Genomic DNA, 17,330 nt, shown 5'->3' with positions numbered 1-17,330 from the left:
GACCCCCTTTCTAAACAGGTTAAACCAAACTTAAAAAGCAAATTCCAACTGGTTGTAAGCCAAAACCGATTTTGACGGAGAACCTTGAATTTCTGGCAGACAGAATTTGAGTTCCTGTATTTTCTGTTGTTAGGACTTACATCCAGCTTGTTAGTCTTCCTGTTATTTGTTTCACAAGAACAAACTAACTTCAAGGAAAGTCTTTTTTCTTTCCAGCAGTTGCTCAAAAACTAAATGCAACTGATTGATAATACATGTAGAATTAGCAATCATCGCTCTGACCCCCCCCCAAAAAAAAACCAAGTGCGAGTGCACAATAAGCTCTGGTGAAAATTGCGCCGCCGATGGCACATATGGAACACCATACTTTTGGTCAATTTGGGGGACATTTCCTCCTTCTGGATACCGTCCAACCATTACACAAATGGGTCATTCTATAAATTTGGGGTCCAAAGTGTGACATTTTTCCCGTCCCTGTTACCTTGGTGCTTTGTAATTTGCCATTCAAGCATCATTAAAAGTGACTTCAAATGATTGTTTATTTGTTGGGTAGGTACATGTAGCTTGCTATTCATAATCACTCTTGGAGGATGACTGCAGTAAGGAGTGCATCAGAATTATACAATCATAGATGTCAGATGTAACAGGGACGGAAAAAAAAGTGGACCCCAAATTTATAGAATGACCCAAATACCACATGACTATAACTTTACTGCACTTATTTTGCCTTCATTTACAAACTTTTCACAAACATCTTTCTGAACTGTTACAAACTGTTGTTATGTATTAGATTTATTTTGTTGTTAAAATTTCAATTTGGTAGTTATATTTTTGTGGAAAACTTGTGGGGCTTATTTTGGTCAATTTTTGGGGACAGGCATATGCAAAATAAACGTGCTTGCGCATTGATCGAAACAAAACCCGTGTTTCGAAAACTTTTTTTAAAGAAAGCATTTTATGACCACGGCATGGCATTTGGTCATTTAGTCATTGATTTTTGGTCAAACATTTTCGGTCAATTTTCGGGGACAGACAGACAGACGACCGACTGACCAACCGACCACCAAGTGACATGTAGAAGCTCCTGCCAGAGCTTAAAAATACTGGGTTTAAAATTTTTCAAAAGTCTTTTCAATAAATCTAACACTCAGTCCGTCAGCTGACCAGCTAGCCAGTTATTTTAACCATTTAGTTCTTCAGGCTCCACTCTGAAGACCAGCTAGCCTGCCAGCTAGCAAGCAAACTAAAATGCTTATTCACTAAGCTACCACCAGGAACAAAGCTGACTTGTAGAAATTTGCCGAGTGATGTCACTAGCTATCCGAAAACCTTGAGTGCAACATGAACATGTCTGACTGGTGATAATCATCAAAAAATGGCGTATAAAAGCCTGATTCTTTCATCAAACTTGCAGAATGTAATATTCAATACCTAAGGTACATTGCGTAGAAATTCTTAGCCAGTTTGTGCCAGGATAATTGGACATTGACCGGACCCAGGCGCGGGATTGACTTTTAAGAACCTTGATGCCGGACGGGCTCAGGCCGTCATCTATGGGTAGTATACCTTGGTATATCTGGCCTCAATCCCTGCAAGCGGGTCGCAGATAGATATTTCTGGCCTCGCTCCTTGCGTGTTTGTTCATCATCCGTTCTGAATACCGCAAAACCTTACTTTGCTGGTATACACATCACCAGACGTGAAATGGTTAAAGAGGCTGTGGAATGCTCGAAGACATTTCCGTCATTTTTCGGGTATATGTAGCCTAAGGTGTGATGAAATAAAAACGACTATTGTTTCCGTCATAAAATGAGTACAAAAGGTACTTTTGAGAGCTGTTTTTCAAGTCCTGTCATGCCTGTTTCGACCCGAACGTGCAATTTGTGTAAAAGTTGTCGTTGCGGGCAGCAAACAAAACACAGTAAATCGTGACGTAATAAACAGGACTCCCGATGCAGAGTAGCATAAACGAGTCCTGTTTATTACGTCACGATTTACTGTGTTTTGTTTGCTGCCTGCAACGACGACTTTTACACAAATTGCGCGTTCGGGTTGAAACAGGACCTGAAAAATTGCTCTCAAAAGTACCCTTTGTACTCATTTCATGACAGAAACAATAGTCGTTTTTATTTCATCACACCTTAGGCTACATATACCCGAAAAATGACGGAAATGTCTTCGAGCATTCCACAACCTCTTTAAGAATGGAGAAAACTGCAATGGAATTTGGGCCTCAAACACAAAATCCAAATATTTTCGGGTTACAGATGGAATGGACTCCTGACCCAATAACACCGACTATATAAAAGGGTGTATTTAAATCCTAACTAGCGGGCCATCTTGTGAGCCAGCCACCGAAACAACTAGCAAACCTGCTGGACTGCAAGCAAGCTAGTCAACCCACCACACAGCAACAGTTCACTTACTTGTAAACCAGATCATTGGTAGCATGCTCGTCAAAGCCATAGTCAAAGTGGAAATTCTGGTTCTCCAAGTACTTGGTCAGGTCAACTTTAAGTTTAGGTTCATGAAGTATAACCGAGTCTTTGGATGGTATCGTAACCACATCCACGTCTCGCTTGTTGATCTCTGCAAAATAAAATGTTTGAAGTGATTGTAATTACCTTACGAAGGGCAAGTCAATACACATAATAAAGTGTTCACAAACAGCATGAGCTCAAATATATAAATCAAAAAGCTTGTATTTTCATCTTTGAATATTCTACAAGCATGCCTTGATCAGGCTAGCAATTTATATGCTGCAACCCAAAAGAATCACCACAGAAGCGTGAAACTGAAAACACTTGCAAAGAAAGCATGACATCATGTTGACATGTCAAGCAAATGTTTTCCTGATTCTGCAGAAAATGGAAAGAATTCAGACTTTTATCATATCTGAATCCTAAAAGTGATTCAAATAAAACATTACAAAACAGACTAGTTTACTACTACAAATATGCTTTATATCAAGGACAATATACAGCATTTGTTTAAGTTTAACTTTTTTGTAAAACTCTTTGACAGAAAAGTTAATCAATTTTGAATTGGCATTCAGTACATACACACATGATGAAACACGCATGTAAACACCTGATAATCTTAATGAACAGCAGAAAGTTTGGACTCGGCCCAAAGGCCGGTAAATGCAAATGTGAAGCAAATTTGACCTCATGAAAATTTCGCTACGCAATTTGCATGAGTTGAGATGTGTTCAAGTATTGTGAATTCACAGCACAAAAATTTACCGTGACTTCCCAAATTCGTATTCGCGTTCACTATTTGCGCCAACTATGAACCAGCCTTTAGATTTATACCTTTTTTATTCAGGGGCCTTTTCCTGACGCAAACAGTGATTTGATGGTCCTCCACCTGTTAATGAATCCAACCAAAAAAAAAAGTCAATTATAAGCCACATTCCACCTCACAAACTGATTTTGAATCCCACTTTGACTTTGGTTTTTCCCACCAAACTCTTGAACAAGGAATTTTCTTTTTTGAATGTTTCTCAAACTTATGAACACCAGTGCCATACATGCTTTTGAATCTCAAAAGGCAACAAAAACATTCTTTGTTAAAAAAAAAAATTCTTTTGTAAGTTTCATCTGGCCGGTACAAAGTTGGTGATGAATAATATTTACCATGTCGTTACTGGTGACTGGACGAAAATCCAAATCCTCCTGGTACTCTCGGATCATTCGGATGAACTCATATTGTGGGTGACTGCCGTCAACATCCTGTAGGGAAGATACAGTCAGACGAATTATAATAACATTCAACTGTCAATACAAGAGTCTCTTAACTACATTTTCCTTTATGGGAGCGGAGTCATGATATTGAGAGGGAGGGGCACTGCTCCTACCTGATTCCGTTGCTGGACCTGTTCAGCTTGCTTGGCTCATCTCTCCTCCCTTACCTATCCCTCTATGGGAGGTGGAGTCATGATATTGAGAGGGAGGGTCATTGCTCCTACCTGATTCCGTTGTTGGGCCTGTTCAGCTTGCTTGGCTCATCTCTCCTCCCTTACCTATTCCTCTATGGGAGGTGGAGTCATGATATTGAGAGGGAGGGTCATTGCTCCTACCTGATTCCGTTGTTGGGCCTGTTCAGCTTGCTTGGCTCATCTCTCCTCCCTTACCTATCCCTCTATGGAAGGCGGAGTCATGATATTGAGAGGGAGGGGCACTGCTCCTACCTGATTCCATTGTTGGGCCTGTTCAGCTTGCTTGACTCGTCTCTCCTCCCTTACCTATCCCTCTATGGGAGGCGGAGTCATGATAATGAAAGGGAGGGTCATTGCTCCTACCTGATTCCATTGTTGGGCCTGTTCAGCTTGCTTGACTCGTCTCTCCTCCCTTACCTATTCCTTTATGGGAGGCGGAGTCATGATATTGAGAGGGAGGGTCATTGCTCCTACCTGATTCCGTTGTTGAGCCTGTTCAGCTTGCTTGGCTCGTCTCTCCTCCCTTACCTATCCCTCTATGGGAGGCGGAGTCATGATATTGAGAGGGAGGGTCATTGCTCCTACCTGATTCCATTGTTGGGCCTGTTCAGCTTGCTTGGCTCATCTCTCCTCCCTTACCTATCCCTCTATGGGAGGTGGAGTCATGATATTGTGAGGGAGGGGCACTGCTCCTACCTGATTCCGTTGCTGGACCTGTTCAGCTTGCTTGGCTCATCTCTCCTCCCTTACCTATCCCTCTATGGGAGGTGGAGTCATAATATTGAGATGGAGGGTCATTGCTCCTACCTGATTCCAGTGTTGGGCCTGTTCAGCTTGCTTGGCTCATCTCTCCTCCCTTACCTATCCCTCTATGGGAGGTGGAGTCATGATATTGAGAGGGAGGGTCATTGCTCCTACCTGATTCCGTTGTTGAGCCTGTTCAGCTTGCTTGGCTCATCTCTCCTCCCTTACCTATCCCTCTATGGGAGGTGGAGTCATGATATTGAGAGGGAGGGTCATTGCTCCTACCTGATTCCGTTGCTGGACCTGTTCAGCTTGCTTGGCTCATCTCTCCTCCCTTACCTATCCCTCTATGGGAGGTGGAGTCATGATATTGAGAGGGAGGGTCATTGCTCCTACCTGATTCCGTTGCTGGACCTGTTCAGCTTGCTTGGCTCATCTCTCCTCCCTTACCTATCCCTCTATGGGAGGCAGAGTCATGATATTGAGAGGGAGGGTCATTGCTCCTACCTGATTCCGTTGTTGAGCCTGTTCAGCTTGCTTGGCTCGTCTGTCCTCCCTTACCTATCCCTCTATGGGAGGCGGAGTCATGATAATGAGAGGGAGGGTCATTGCTCCTACCTGATTCCATTGTTGGGCCTGTTCAGCTTGCTTGACTCGTCTCCCCTCCCTTACCTATCCCTCTATGGGAGGCGGAGTCATGATAATGAAAGGAAGGGTCATTGCTCCTACCTGATTCCATTGTTGGGCCTGTTCAGCTTGCTTGACTCGTCTCTCCTCCCTTACCTATCCCTCTATGGGAGGCGGAGTCATGATATTGAGAGGGAGGGTCATTGCTCCTACCTGATTCCGTTGTTGAGCCTGTTCAGCTTGCTTGGCTCGTCTCTCCTCCCTTACCTATCCCTCTATGGGAGGCGGAGTCATGATATTGAGAGGGAGGGTCATTGCTCCTACCTGATTCCATTGTTGGGCCTGTTCAGCTTGCTTGGCTCATCTCTCCTCCCTTACCTATCCCTCTATGGGAGGCGGAGTCATGATATTGAGAGGGAGGGTCATTGCTCCTACCTGATTCCATTGTTGGGCCTGTTCAGCTTGCTTGGCTCGTCTCTCCTCCCTTACCTATCCCTCTATGGGAGGCGGAGTCATGATATTGAGAGGGAGGGTCATTGCTCCTACCTGATTCCATTGTTGGGCCTGTTCAGCTTGCTTGGCTCATCTCTCCTCCCTTACCTATCCCTCTATGGGAGGCGGAGTCATGATAATGAGAGGGAGGGTCATTGCTCCAACCTGATTCCATTGGCTTGCTTGGCTCGTCTCTCCTCCCTTACCTATCCCTCTATGGGAGGCGGAGTCATGATATTGAGAGGGAGGGGCACTGCTCCTACCTGATTCCATTGTTGGGCCTGTTCAGCTTGCTTGGCTCATCTCTCCTCCCTTACCTATCCCTCTATGGGAGGCGGAGTCATGATATTGAGAGGGAGGGGCACTGCTCCTACCTGATTCTATTGTTGGGCCTGTTCAGCTTGCTTGGCTTGTCTCTCCTCCCTTACCTATCCCTCTTCCTCCCTTACCTATCCCTCTATGGAAGGCGGAGTCATGATATTGAGAGGGAGGGGCACTGCTCCTACCTGATTCCGTTGTTGGGCCTGTTCAGCTTGCTTGGCTCGTCTCTCCTCCCTTACCTATCCCTTTATGGGAGGCGGAGTCATGATATTGAGAGGGAGGGTCATTGCTCCTACCTGATTCTGTTGTTGGGCCTGTTCAGCTTGCTTGGCTCATCTCTCCTCCCTTACCTATCCCTCTATGGGAGGCGGAGTCATAATATTGAGAGGGAGGGTCATTGCTCCTACCTGATTCCGTTGTTGAGCCTGTTCAGCTTGCTTGGCTCATCTCTCCTCCCTTACCTATCCCTCTATGGGAGGCGGAGTCATAATATTGAGAGGGAGGGTCATTGCTCCTACCTGATTCCGTTGTTGAGCCTGTTCAGCTTGCTTGGCTCGTCTCTCCTCCCTGTTTCTTTTAATCTTGTCTACCTCCTTGACAACGTTGGACCTTCGACGAGAAGCAGCAGCTGGGAATGAAAACAAATCAGGGTCAAAGGTAAATAACTGAATAAAGGCATTGCTTATAAGGAGTATCCTAACAGGCCTTCATTTTAACACAGAAGCAATGAAAGACATAAAATTCAAAACTACAAGGGATATACATGTATATTCTGTGTGAAAATCTTTGGGAAAATTTTTGTTGGACCAAAGTAGGGGAAGGGTTTTTTTAAGTTAATTGAAGGGACACATATAGTGCAGGAAACTTGCTCTCCAACAGAGCACGCAGTCTGAAAGCAGTGCAGAATGTTGCACTTCTCTTTCTAAGCATGATACTGCATATTTTCACATGGTAAATAAAGTTCCCAAGTCAAGCTCTTTTTTCAAGCAGTCAGGATTTTTTTTAATGTAAATGTGGTCATGGTAACGCTAGTGCAAGGCCAACCCTGTAGGTGTGAGACTACTGCTACATGCAAATGACAATAATTAGCAGACAGACATACTTGGGGCTTGTTTCTGCAGGTTCTGCACAGGGCCAGCAGGGGCTGGGGAGTGATGGTTGACGGCCCCATTCTCTGCAGCATTCAAGACGCTTGGCCGACCAACCCTGGCTGATGATACTGCACGGTCAGATACAAAGACAAGACAAGACAAAGATGGGAAAGAATGGTCAAAATGGTATAACGCTTAGTCAATGTTGGATCTAAGCCAAACAAACTTCACAGCACAGTCATTTATCTACACAATTCTAACTTGAAGATTTTGAACAATCACATGTACAAAATTAATATCAAATAAAATAAAACATTACAAGTAAGACTTACAAATGTATGTAATGCTACATTGATCATTATTACAATGTATGGTCTGAGACATTCACATGTTCACAGTCAAACAACTTTACGGAGTCAACCAATTTGTACACTGTACATGTAAATCTAACAAATGTACAATGTATAACATGTTCAAGTAAAAAAAACCCAAAAATGTACTGTATCTATTAATTTATTCTGATTAATAAAAGTCTGTATGTACATGTATGTACATAGTCTGTACATGTAAATACCGGTACATGTATATACCGGTGACTGTTAGCATGCAAATCAGAATTGGAAAATGAGGATCCATTTCAGAAAACTGAATTGTGCAAAATTATCTGCGGTTAAATGTTCATGTATTGTACTGAATAATTCAATATACTATGTAGACATGTACATGTATAATGTATGTTCATAAAGTGAATGCACATTTGGCAGCACTTCATGTATGCACAGAATGTCATGTAAACATGAATGCAAATAACAGTACATCGTTTGAGAGTAATTATGAATTTATAAGTGAAATTCCATATATCATACAATGTCACTTGTCAGTTCATTTGATTTACACAAACATATGTATGTACTTCAATCTGTTCCATGTGAGCAATGTTTAATATGATTACCAACCACAGCTACTGTCTACATAAACAAATCGATGTAGAAAACAAAAAGACATGAACATGCAACAACAACAACAAAAAAGGCAAGAAAACACATACACAACTACATACCACTAACAAGGGAAATATGGGGAGTGGACAGATCAAAAGATTTCTAAAAACATTAAATATCTGCAACCAAACTACACTAATGTAATATTTACGTGATTTACCATCTTCTGAAGCAGAAAATTAAAAGAAAACAGAAAGTGGAAGAGGAAAAGAGCATGGTGAAATCTAAGTACAGGTTTGTATCCATGTTTCCCTTGTTTAGAAGTAATAGACCTTTCTATTGTTTGTAAACATTGAGCGCCATTTTGTATGGGCTGCCGCAAGCGCATAAACTGAAGACGTGGTTGGCAAAATATTTTCCCAAAAAAATTCCTCATAACACCCTCAGTACATAAGAAAAAGTATTTTGCAACGTTAGTTGATTATTTTGGATTTTAAACAATCAAGTTATATTTTGGTAATCATTATTATTCTTCATTTTTGCAGAGTTGGGGCTTCCATAGTTTGGCAACCCATGTGTGCCAACCACGTGTCGGCAATAAGCAAGGTCTATATCTATAGAGAGAAGGTCACAGGTCATGTTAGCTGGTGCCCTCTCCTTGCAACCGGTGCCCTCCTTGTCCAATACCATTCTTTCCTTTTGAAAATCTGCAAATTCTTTTTAATGTATAATGAATGTATAAATGTACAAGTTTATTAAATGCCCTTTTCATATCATAATAATCTCTCTTGAAACCCATCTACATGTACTTTAGTCCATGAAAACATAAAACCTACAAATACAGCTATCAACCAGTCACTGTTGCCATGGTGATTAAGCCACACAGGTGTCAACTTTCTATCGCAATAACTGAATTGTCCTTTTCAAGCTTTTGTTTCTTAAAAAAAAAATAAGCCAAATTCAAATACCTCATTCATGATTATTCATTTAAAAAAAGAAAGAAGTTCTTCCCGTTCATTCGAGGGTCATGCACTGCATATCCCTCATGTAAGCGTAAAATTCTAGGAACTTAAAAAATAATAATAATAATATCATGTCAATTTATCCAGCTGCTACCAGTCTCCACACAATGACAGCTGTTAGTATGTATTATTTTTGTCTGGTGGGTGGGAACATAAACAATAAACCCCAGTGGTATAATACAGCAATCATCAAGGTCCTTTGCTATGAGATGAGTCACTATTGGCACATGCAAATGGGTCTGACCAGGATGACACCATGATGTCACTCAGGCTATGAAGATGATGACACACAAACTATGATGAATAACGATGACCCACAAGGAATTTCTAAGCAATATAAATACCTAGAAGTGAAAATTATTCTGAACCTTTTTTTTTCTCCACTGAAATACTCTGCGTACAGATACAGTTTACATGTAGGTAAATGTAGAAAATCAATATAATTTCTTTTTTGAAGAGAGATGAAAAGATATTTTAACTAAATGTCCATTCGTACTTGTGGTTTGAGTCCATATTTCTAAATAAAAAAAACTAATCCCAATTTACATGCCCGCAAGCCAAACAAAGTAAATATGGGGAAAAAGCATAACAATTTTTCTAAAATTTGTGTTATTTATGAATCAAAATGAGTCGCATAAATGGATAGGCTTGCTGCATCTGATTTTTAAAAAATCAATTCTGTAGTTGAACATCAGCAAGTTCATGTAAATAGAACACAACTAGCTCTCAAATTACAGTCATTTTCAATTTCCAATTAACAGTCATGCATACTGTGTACAATCATGTGGGCCTATAGATGTATCTTGTAAGCAGACGCAAAAGTTACCAAATAACAGACTGCAGGGCAACTGTAATGTACAGGATTTGCTACGCATGATTGAAGAAAATATGTACACGATGCCAGAATGTCTGTACAGGATTTGTAAATTGAATCATACTTTAATATGCCTGCTAAAGTTGCAGCCAGAGATAAAAAGAGGGTTTTGTCTGCATACTATGTCTTGGACATAATGATAAATAATTACATGTACGGTAGGTGATCGATGTGAAACCTTAATTTTCAGTTTATGATGCATTTCTGTCACATTTCTAACTCCTTGCTATAAACATTGCATGCATGTATACATGCGTATCCACCAAGAACTATCAAGATGGCTTTTGACACAATATGAAATTGTGTTCACACCAGCATTGAGCCCAAGACTCTATACGCTTGGTTGGGTTCATGCGTGAATACTAGAGCAATGAGACAAAAGTGATATATCTCTGCAACTGCACTAGACAAATTGCATAATTAGTGAAACAATAAGGTAGAAAAACAAATGCAGTTTGAAATGCAGCAGTCGTGTAATTGACTGAGAATTCAAGATTACAAAATACCTAATGTAAAACAGTACCATGAGTCTAACAATTATTTGTTCAGTTCAGTTTCTTCAGTCATACAGGCTGGTACACAACTACATGTACGCATAAATTGTACGTACACTAAAACATTGTTTGTCAAAGATGCATTCCTGTGCTATTTTTGAGTTTCACCATGAAAAATAGATTTGTTTTTTGCAATTGCTATTTTCCTAGCAATATAAAAAGTATTCACTTTCGAATGAGAAAAAAATCCACGAATGTTTAGTTATTGAATTATTTCTTCACAAAATTTTAATTATTGGCTGCCAGACAATAATTTGGCTCTCGCAAGGCAGGTTTTTGTGCACAAAATGAAATCTCTTTTTCAGAGGGTGACAGACGCCCCAAATTAGAATTCATAAAGAATTTTTTTTTCTTTACAACAAAACATAGAAATGGAAACTTTATCAGGAGGAAAAAACTCAATTTTTTGAAAAGCATGGGCTATGCATAGTTATCTTTAAAAAAAATTTTAATAGTAATTTGGAATTCTGCACAGATACAAAAATTTATAACCATACAACCTGAAATATAGTTTGTGAACACTTTGAATAATATGGTTCGTTGCTACTCTGTATACAGAATGTAGGTCTGGCGTCTGCCTCCTAAATTATCCCATGTAGGATTGTTCATGTGATGACAGAGTGTTCAGGCAGAACTAATGAAGAGCTTCATTAACATATGCTCTAGCCCCATCCCCCAATAAAAATATAACAAATATGAAAGACGAGGGCAAAGAAGGGAATATTTGTTGTACGAATTGAAAACAGTGTTAATTTGAAAAGGGTAAAATCTTTAAAGGCACATAGGATCATTTGTATTTTTCCCAAAAGTAACCAAGTGAAAGTTATCAAAAAGCTTATTTGGATTAAAGAACACACTGGTACTAAACACCCCTTGAAATTATTCCGTCTGGATTGCTGTCATCTAGAAATAATCAAGAAATATAGGTGGTTTCCAACGATCAGTCAATTGACTCATTGTTGGAAATAAAGAGTATTATTCAACGCCTGAATAAATCCCTGTCATCTTATTCATAGGTCGTTGATCACGCGTCATTGAATTATTCCTCCCAACGCTGGCAACGCACGGCGCAAAAATAGAAGTTCCATTCCACGGTATAAAATAGAACATCCATTGCACGGGCACATGAATTTATTCAGGTGTTGTATAAAACAAATAATGAATGGTTCACATCAATGGAATGAATAATTTCATTTGGTGAAAGGAATGTTCCATTCTAGTTTGCTTTGCCTTGTGGAATGGAACATTCCATCTGTCACCTCATGAAATTATTTTTTTGACAAAAGGTTGTGGATGTTTTTCACTGTTTTCTCAAAAAGTGTAACATCTGAGCTGAAACTTTTACAGGTTAGGTTTTGATCATTTTTCCTTGGATTTTGAATGGTGTTATTATTGCAAATGAAAAAATGCATGAAAACAAATGATCCTATTACGCCTTTAACGTATACATGTATAACGGTACATAAAGATGGAAAAAAGTTTCAGTACAAACATTTGACTAAAAATGTCAAATTATGGGACTTCAAATGGAGCACTTGAAGTTATACTGATGACTAGTATGAAAAACCATCAGTCTACTTGGGTCATTAAAAAACACCCCAACCACACTTAAATCGTTAGACTCAGTCCAGCGGTCCAGTGATTATTTTAATTCTTGACATGGATTGCAATATTTCGAGCTCACCTCTATTCTGTTCTCTGGCTGGTTTAGCTATTTGCTGTGGTTGCTGTACATTGGATAACGGCATTCTGGCGCTACTGGGCCTAGGGCGATTGCTAGGGGCTGCGGGTGGGGGTTTGGTGTGGGGTATGGGGGCATCTGGCACCATATCAGGGCCCAGCTCTGGGTTGAGTGCATAGACCTGGGATATCTCCACCTGGGCATCAAAAACATCAAGAGCAAACGATTAAGCACAAAATAGTCGTTATTTTTCATTGGGAAAAATCAAAACAAAACAAAAAACCATACTTTTTTTCCAAATTAACTCTTCTGTTTCTGTGATGAATTTAGCTGTTTTGCACATATACTAATATTTGAATATTCATTTATCAACCAAGTATTTGAATAGCTTTTTACCGGCTCGAATTTGGAAGGGAAAAACTACGCACAAACATGACTGTGATGTTATTTTAACCCTAACTTCCCAAATCTTCAAAAAATTGATTTTGTAGGATTGAAGCTATATGGCAAAAATGTGTGGCTGACTTTGGAGGATGAACTGTGTCAAGGTCTTGGGCCAAACCTTGTTACTTATGCTCAGCCGTGCATAAATTTAGGCCTATATTATACTTGAAATCCTCTGCACTGCTCCAGGATGTCACTGGCTCTGCCTTAACATTATTGACAGTGATAACTGGAGGATTTTGCAGGATTGAGGCAGTGGTCAACCTTCCAAGGACCACATTCAAGACATAACGGAGGATTTTGCAGGATTGAGGCTGTATGCAATTTTAACAAGGAGGCAGTTGGAGGATTTTGCAGGATTGAGCTTACATCCTAGCAAAATGCCGAGGGAGTTAGGATTAATTAAAGCCCTTGACATTTATAAACTACGTACTGCAATCGCAATCGATTGTGCACGCAAATATAGTGGCACAAATTTAAGCGGCACGCAATTGAAGTAGCAAGCAATTTAAACGGCACCCTTTGCATGCAATCTTTGATGGGTGCGGCATGCAGTTGCATCTGGCGCTTGAAAACTTGATCGGCGGGTTTCGAATATTCGAATATTCAGTCAAATGCAGATTTCGAATAATTGAATACTTAATTATTCTAAAACGGCCAGCCCTATTAATTACCTCTTTCCCTTTTGTCTCTCCACGTTCAAACCACTCGACAGTGACACTGTCTGTAGCTTTGCTGATTCCGCTGATGCACGCTGAGTGGACCCGGCCTGGCAAAGAGAAGAAAGAGTCGAGATCAACCAAATCAACAGTTCACCGGTTAAGATTCTAATTCTGTGGTCCAACTAGTCTTGGTTCAAGACGTTAGTTTTCACCTCATACTGGTACCGTGCGCTTGTTTGTTCTGCTATGCGCCCTCAAATAACGAATTTTAAACCGCTCACATTGTCATCTTGGGATTTCTGCATCGCATGGTTCAATCTATTTTTTTTCCCCCAACACAATCAGTGACTGCGGAAATTAGAGCGCACTGCACTACAAGAACATGTATATCGCAATTCTCACAATAACGATGGGGCTTTACAACTTTTCACATTCGGTTTTGAAAGAATAGTTGCATGCATTTGAATGCGATTTTTATGCCCTAATCGGCTGAGTTGTTCAATGTTTTTGAATATTTCAACTCTAGTCTAATCTGCATGTCAATTGCCCCCTCCCCCCCTCCATGATCCATCCAGGATTCCAAAGATGTTGGTATGAGTAAATCAAACAGCCATAACCAGTCATAAGACGGTGCACTACCATGCAAATCGGCCATCTTGAACCAAGACTAAGGTTCCGCAAATCATTGTCGGTTGATCTTTAAAAGAGGAAAGAATGTCAATCAACTTATTCGATTTTAAGGTCCCACACATGGATGACTGTTACTCAATATAAATGAATAAAGTACAGGAGAATCTGGTACAATATAAGCTGGGCCAGGCAAGTGTTCCAACACATTGACATGTAAAACTTGGAAGTCTCACTCTCAAACTTCAGTCAAACGTGAATTCTCCCTTTTCCATGTGAAACAGGCCGTTTAGTGACAGAACAAACTTGCCTTGTCACTAGTGACTAGAGGGGCATTTCACTTCAAGTTCACAATTAATAAAAAATTCACTTTACTTAGCACAATGTTGAGACATTTCTTACTTTAAATTTTACCACCAAATCTGGCCTAATGAGGAACGCAAATCATGTTAATGTTTAGGCTATTTTGATTAAAATTATGTTCAATTAAAACCAAAAGTTTTCATGATAAAAATCACAACCAATGGCCTAGTTCTTATTCTTTACAAATACAAGGCTCAGTAGGGCCCTAGACCTATTTGTTTTGTCAGATTTAATTGTTCCCGACCTGTGACGGTATATAATAAAAAGTAAAATTTTAAATCACGCAGAGTAAAAGGTAAAAAAGTCAGCGATTGAGTAGTTACAGGCCCCTCTTTGGTTTCGATCAAAAAGAGTCAAGGGTGTTTTTTTTATCATTCAAAAATGACCTTTTCAACCTAAAGCAGACTTCTCTCATTCCTTACACTTTTTTTTGTAATTTGGAACACTTTCTTTGATTTACGGTTTGTGCCGTGCAATGCAGCACACCTTACGCGTGCACATTACAGTGCGGTGATCACCATCTTTTCTTTGGCGTTGCGTTTTGTCGTCATCGTCACTTTACTTAATTCGAAGTGGCTATCGTTACGGCATTCGTTCTTAGCGCCCTCAACGATTCTTTTTTGATACGCACGCAGGTATATAAATATTTGTTTTCCCGTGTTTTGGTGAACAGTGCGACAGCTCAGTCGATAGCGGGTAGGATTTTGCACCGCGAGGTTGCGGGTTCGCATCTCAGTTTTGCACTCAATTTTTTTTCCTTTTCTAACCTTAGGCTTTGGAGGGTTTTTTTAAAAGGGAAATAAAGTCCGAATTTTATAACGTTCAAATTCACTTTTTTCCTTCTTATTTATATTTTCTTCTCATACGATAGAAAATGGGAAATGCGTTACGGCTGCCGTAACAATAGCCACTGCATACTTAATTATAGTTTTTTTACCCCCAAATTTCCCTCAAAAATTTGAAACCCTTCCCTCTATCTCAAACTATGACAGGTACGTTCTTAATTTTGTTAATGTCACCAACTACTTTGGTAAGTCAAGTAAATTAAAGGGGTAATCCTTACTTTTAGGACCCCTTTCCTTTATAAGGTTAAAAGACTCACCAAAACAGCTGACTATGACACTCAAAAGTGACATTCTGATATTTATTGACACATTTGAACATTTGGCAATGACACCTCTTGAATATCAGCAGGTTTGATTTTGTAGAAAGAGGGCAGGGTTTTGATTTATGAGGGGTTAAAGACGACGATGACAAACAGAAAATAAATTTAAAAAGCAAGATGGCGAACTGCAAAAAAAGGTAGGAAAGTCACATTTTCTTTGAAAGTGCTTTCAAAATTATAACTAACATGAGTTTGTCTGAAGAAAAAAGACTTCTTTACTAGCCTGCAAAAGTCACTTTGGTACTGGACAGTCATCTGCAAAAGTCAGTTTTGAACAGAACTCGTACAAAATAGAGGTGTCCTAAAAGTAAGGATTACCATTAAAGGGTTTTGTTCTCTTACAGGGAACCGGGCCCATAACTACACCATGGAGATGGGCCCGGTTCCCTGTACACGATTGCCAAAAAGTCAACACTACAGTTGACTGTCATGACTGTGTCATGTAAATTATGCACGAATGATCGTGTGAATATCACAGGTTGACCTTCGTCATGTTCGTAAAACCCCAATGAAATTACCATCACTTCGCTGAATGTCCACATTCATGCCGACTTTTAGTGTACAGGCATCCATTTTGAGTGCTTTCCACTGGATGAACTACAATTTTGAAGCTTCGATCTCGAAAAATTCGGTGAAAAACCCGGTACGCTTTGACAGAATTTGATCCACCCCGTTGAAATTTTGAACAACCTGCTACGCGTGCGCAAAAACGGTTTAGACGTTCAGCAAGAAAAATTCCGTAGTAATGTGAGTGCGCCCCCTCTCGACAGTGCAAGGAAATTATTTAAGTCAATGGGATAACCCAAAAAAGGTGAAGTGTTTCAAAAGTAAAGTGTTTCAAACGAAAAATGTTTTAAAATAGCCGGGAAAACCTGTACTTCGTGGGTAACGCCCTTTCAGAGCCCCAAAATGCAGCATTCATAGATAGTGTTGAACAGGCGCGGATCCAGGGGGGGGGGGGGGGTACACAAAATGAACCCAGCTCTATCAAAGTTATTTTTTTCATAGAAATTCATTAAAAATAATGCGACCCCTCCCCCCACGCTCTGACAACCAAAAATGATGTCCTCCTGTACACAAAATACGGACGGAGCCAGCTTGGTTAGGGGGTATTTGTACACTATTCTGTAATAAAGACAGTGTTAATAATCGTTGGATTTGAACAGCGCCCCAATCGAAGTATGGTACGAGCCCCCCCCCCCCCCCCCCACCACATTGATTTTACGGAGGCCAAGTGTCCGGACAAAAAACCTGTCTACATTTCAGCAAATGATTTGTTGACGAAACCCCCCCCCCTGCAAAAATTCCTGGATCCGCCCCTGGTTGAACCAAATTTTACTTTTTAGACATCTAACTAAGATGTCTATGTGCATGCTGAAAGAACAGTTCGGCATGAGTATAGAACATGGTGATGCATACGTTTTAACCACGATAATCAACTTTTAGGAAATTCGCATGTTTGTCATATTTCGTTTAAAGTGATACGCGGTCACATTGGAAGAAATGCAGTGTGAACGAGTGAATCGGTTTTTTTTATATCGATGATCCGTAGTAACGTCAGTGCGCCCTCTCTTGACACGGAAAGGAAAACATAGCAATCACTGGCATCCGCGCGTTGCCATGCCAGTTTTTTTTTAGAGGGGCAATGGGGTATGAATTGTTACAGTGGGGGCGCACAATTTATGTTAAACCCGTTAACCACGGTCACTTAGATTTCTAATGGGGGAAGACTGGGGGGGGGGGGGTGGAATATCGAAACTTTCGTAAAATAAAAAGGAAGAA

General features: G+C 40.3%; 1 protein-coding gene across 1 annotated transcript in view; it reads right to left on the bottom strand.

Moving 5' to 3' along the window:
- Positions 1 to 16,269, bottom strand: part of LOC119728315 (kinesin-like protein KIF2A) — a 28,569-nt gene extending 12,300 nt beyond the window's left edge. The window contains exons 1-8 of the mRNA XM_038200509.1: positions 16,067 to 16,269; positions 13,406 to 13,500; positions 12,291 to 12,483; positions 7,227 to 7,343; positions 6,643 to 6,752; positions 3,639 to 3,734; positions 3,315 to 3,369; positions 2,427 to 2,589 (exon numbers count right to left, since the gene is read on the bottom strand). Of these exons, the coding sequence (XP_038056437.1) occupies positions 2,427 to 2,589; positions 3,315 to 3,369; positions 3,639 to 3,734; positions 6,643 to 6,752; positions 7,227 to 7,343; positions 12,291 to 12,483; positions 13,406 to 13,500; positions 16,067 to 16,121 (884 nt within the window). The 5' untranslated portion in view covers positions 16,122 to 16,269. The remainder of the gene's footprint in view (positions 1 to 2,426; positions 2,590 to 3,314; positions 3,370 to 3,638; positions 3,735 to 6,642; positions 6,753 to 7,226; positions 7,344 to 12,290; positions 12,484 to 13,405; positions 13,501 to 16,066) is intronic.
- Between the last annotated feature and the right edge of the window lie 1,061 nt (positions 16,270 to 17,330).

The sequence above is a fragment of the Patiria miniata genome, unplaced genomic scaffold, assembly GCF_015706575.1.
Source record: "Patiria miniata isolate m_02_andy unplaced genomic scaffold, ASM1570657v1 HiC_scaffold_20, whole genome shotgun sequence".
In the NCBI taxonomy this organism is placed as follows: Eukaryota; Metazoa; Echinodermata; class Asteroidea; order Valvatida; family Asterinidae; genus Patiria; species Patiria miniata.
Note: the sequence above shows the minus strand (reverse complement) of the source record. Positions and strands in the feature narration are given on the sequence as shown.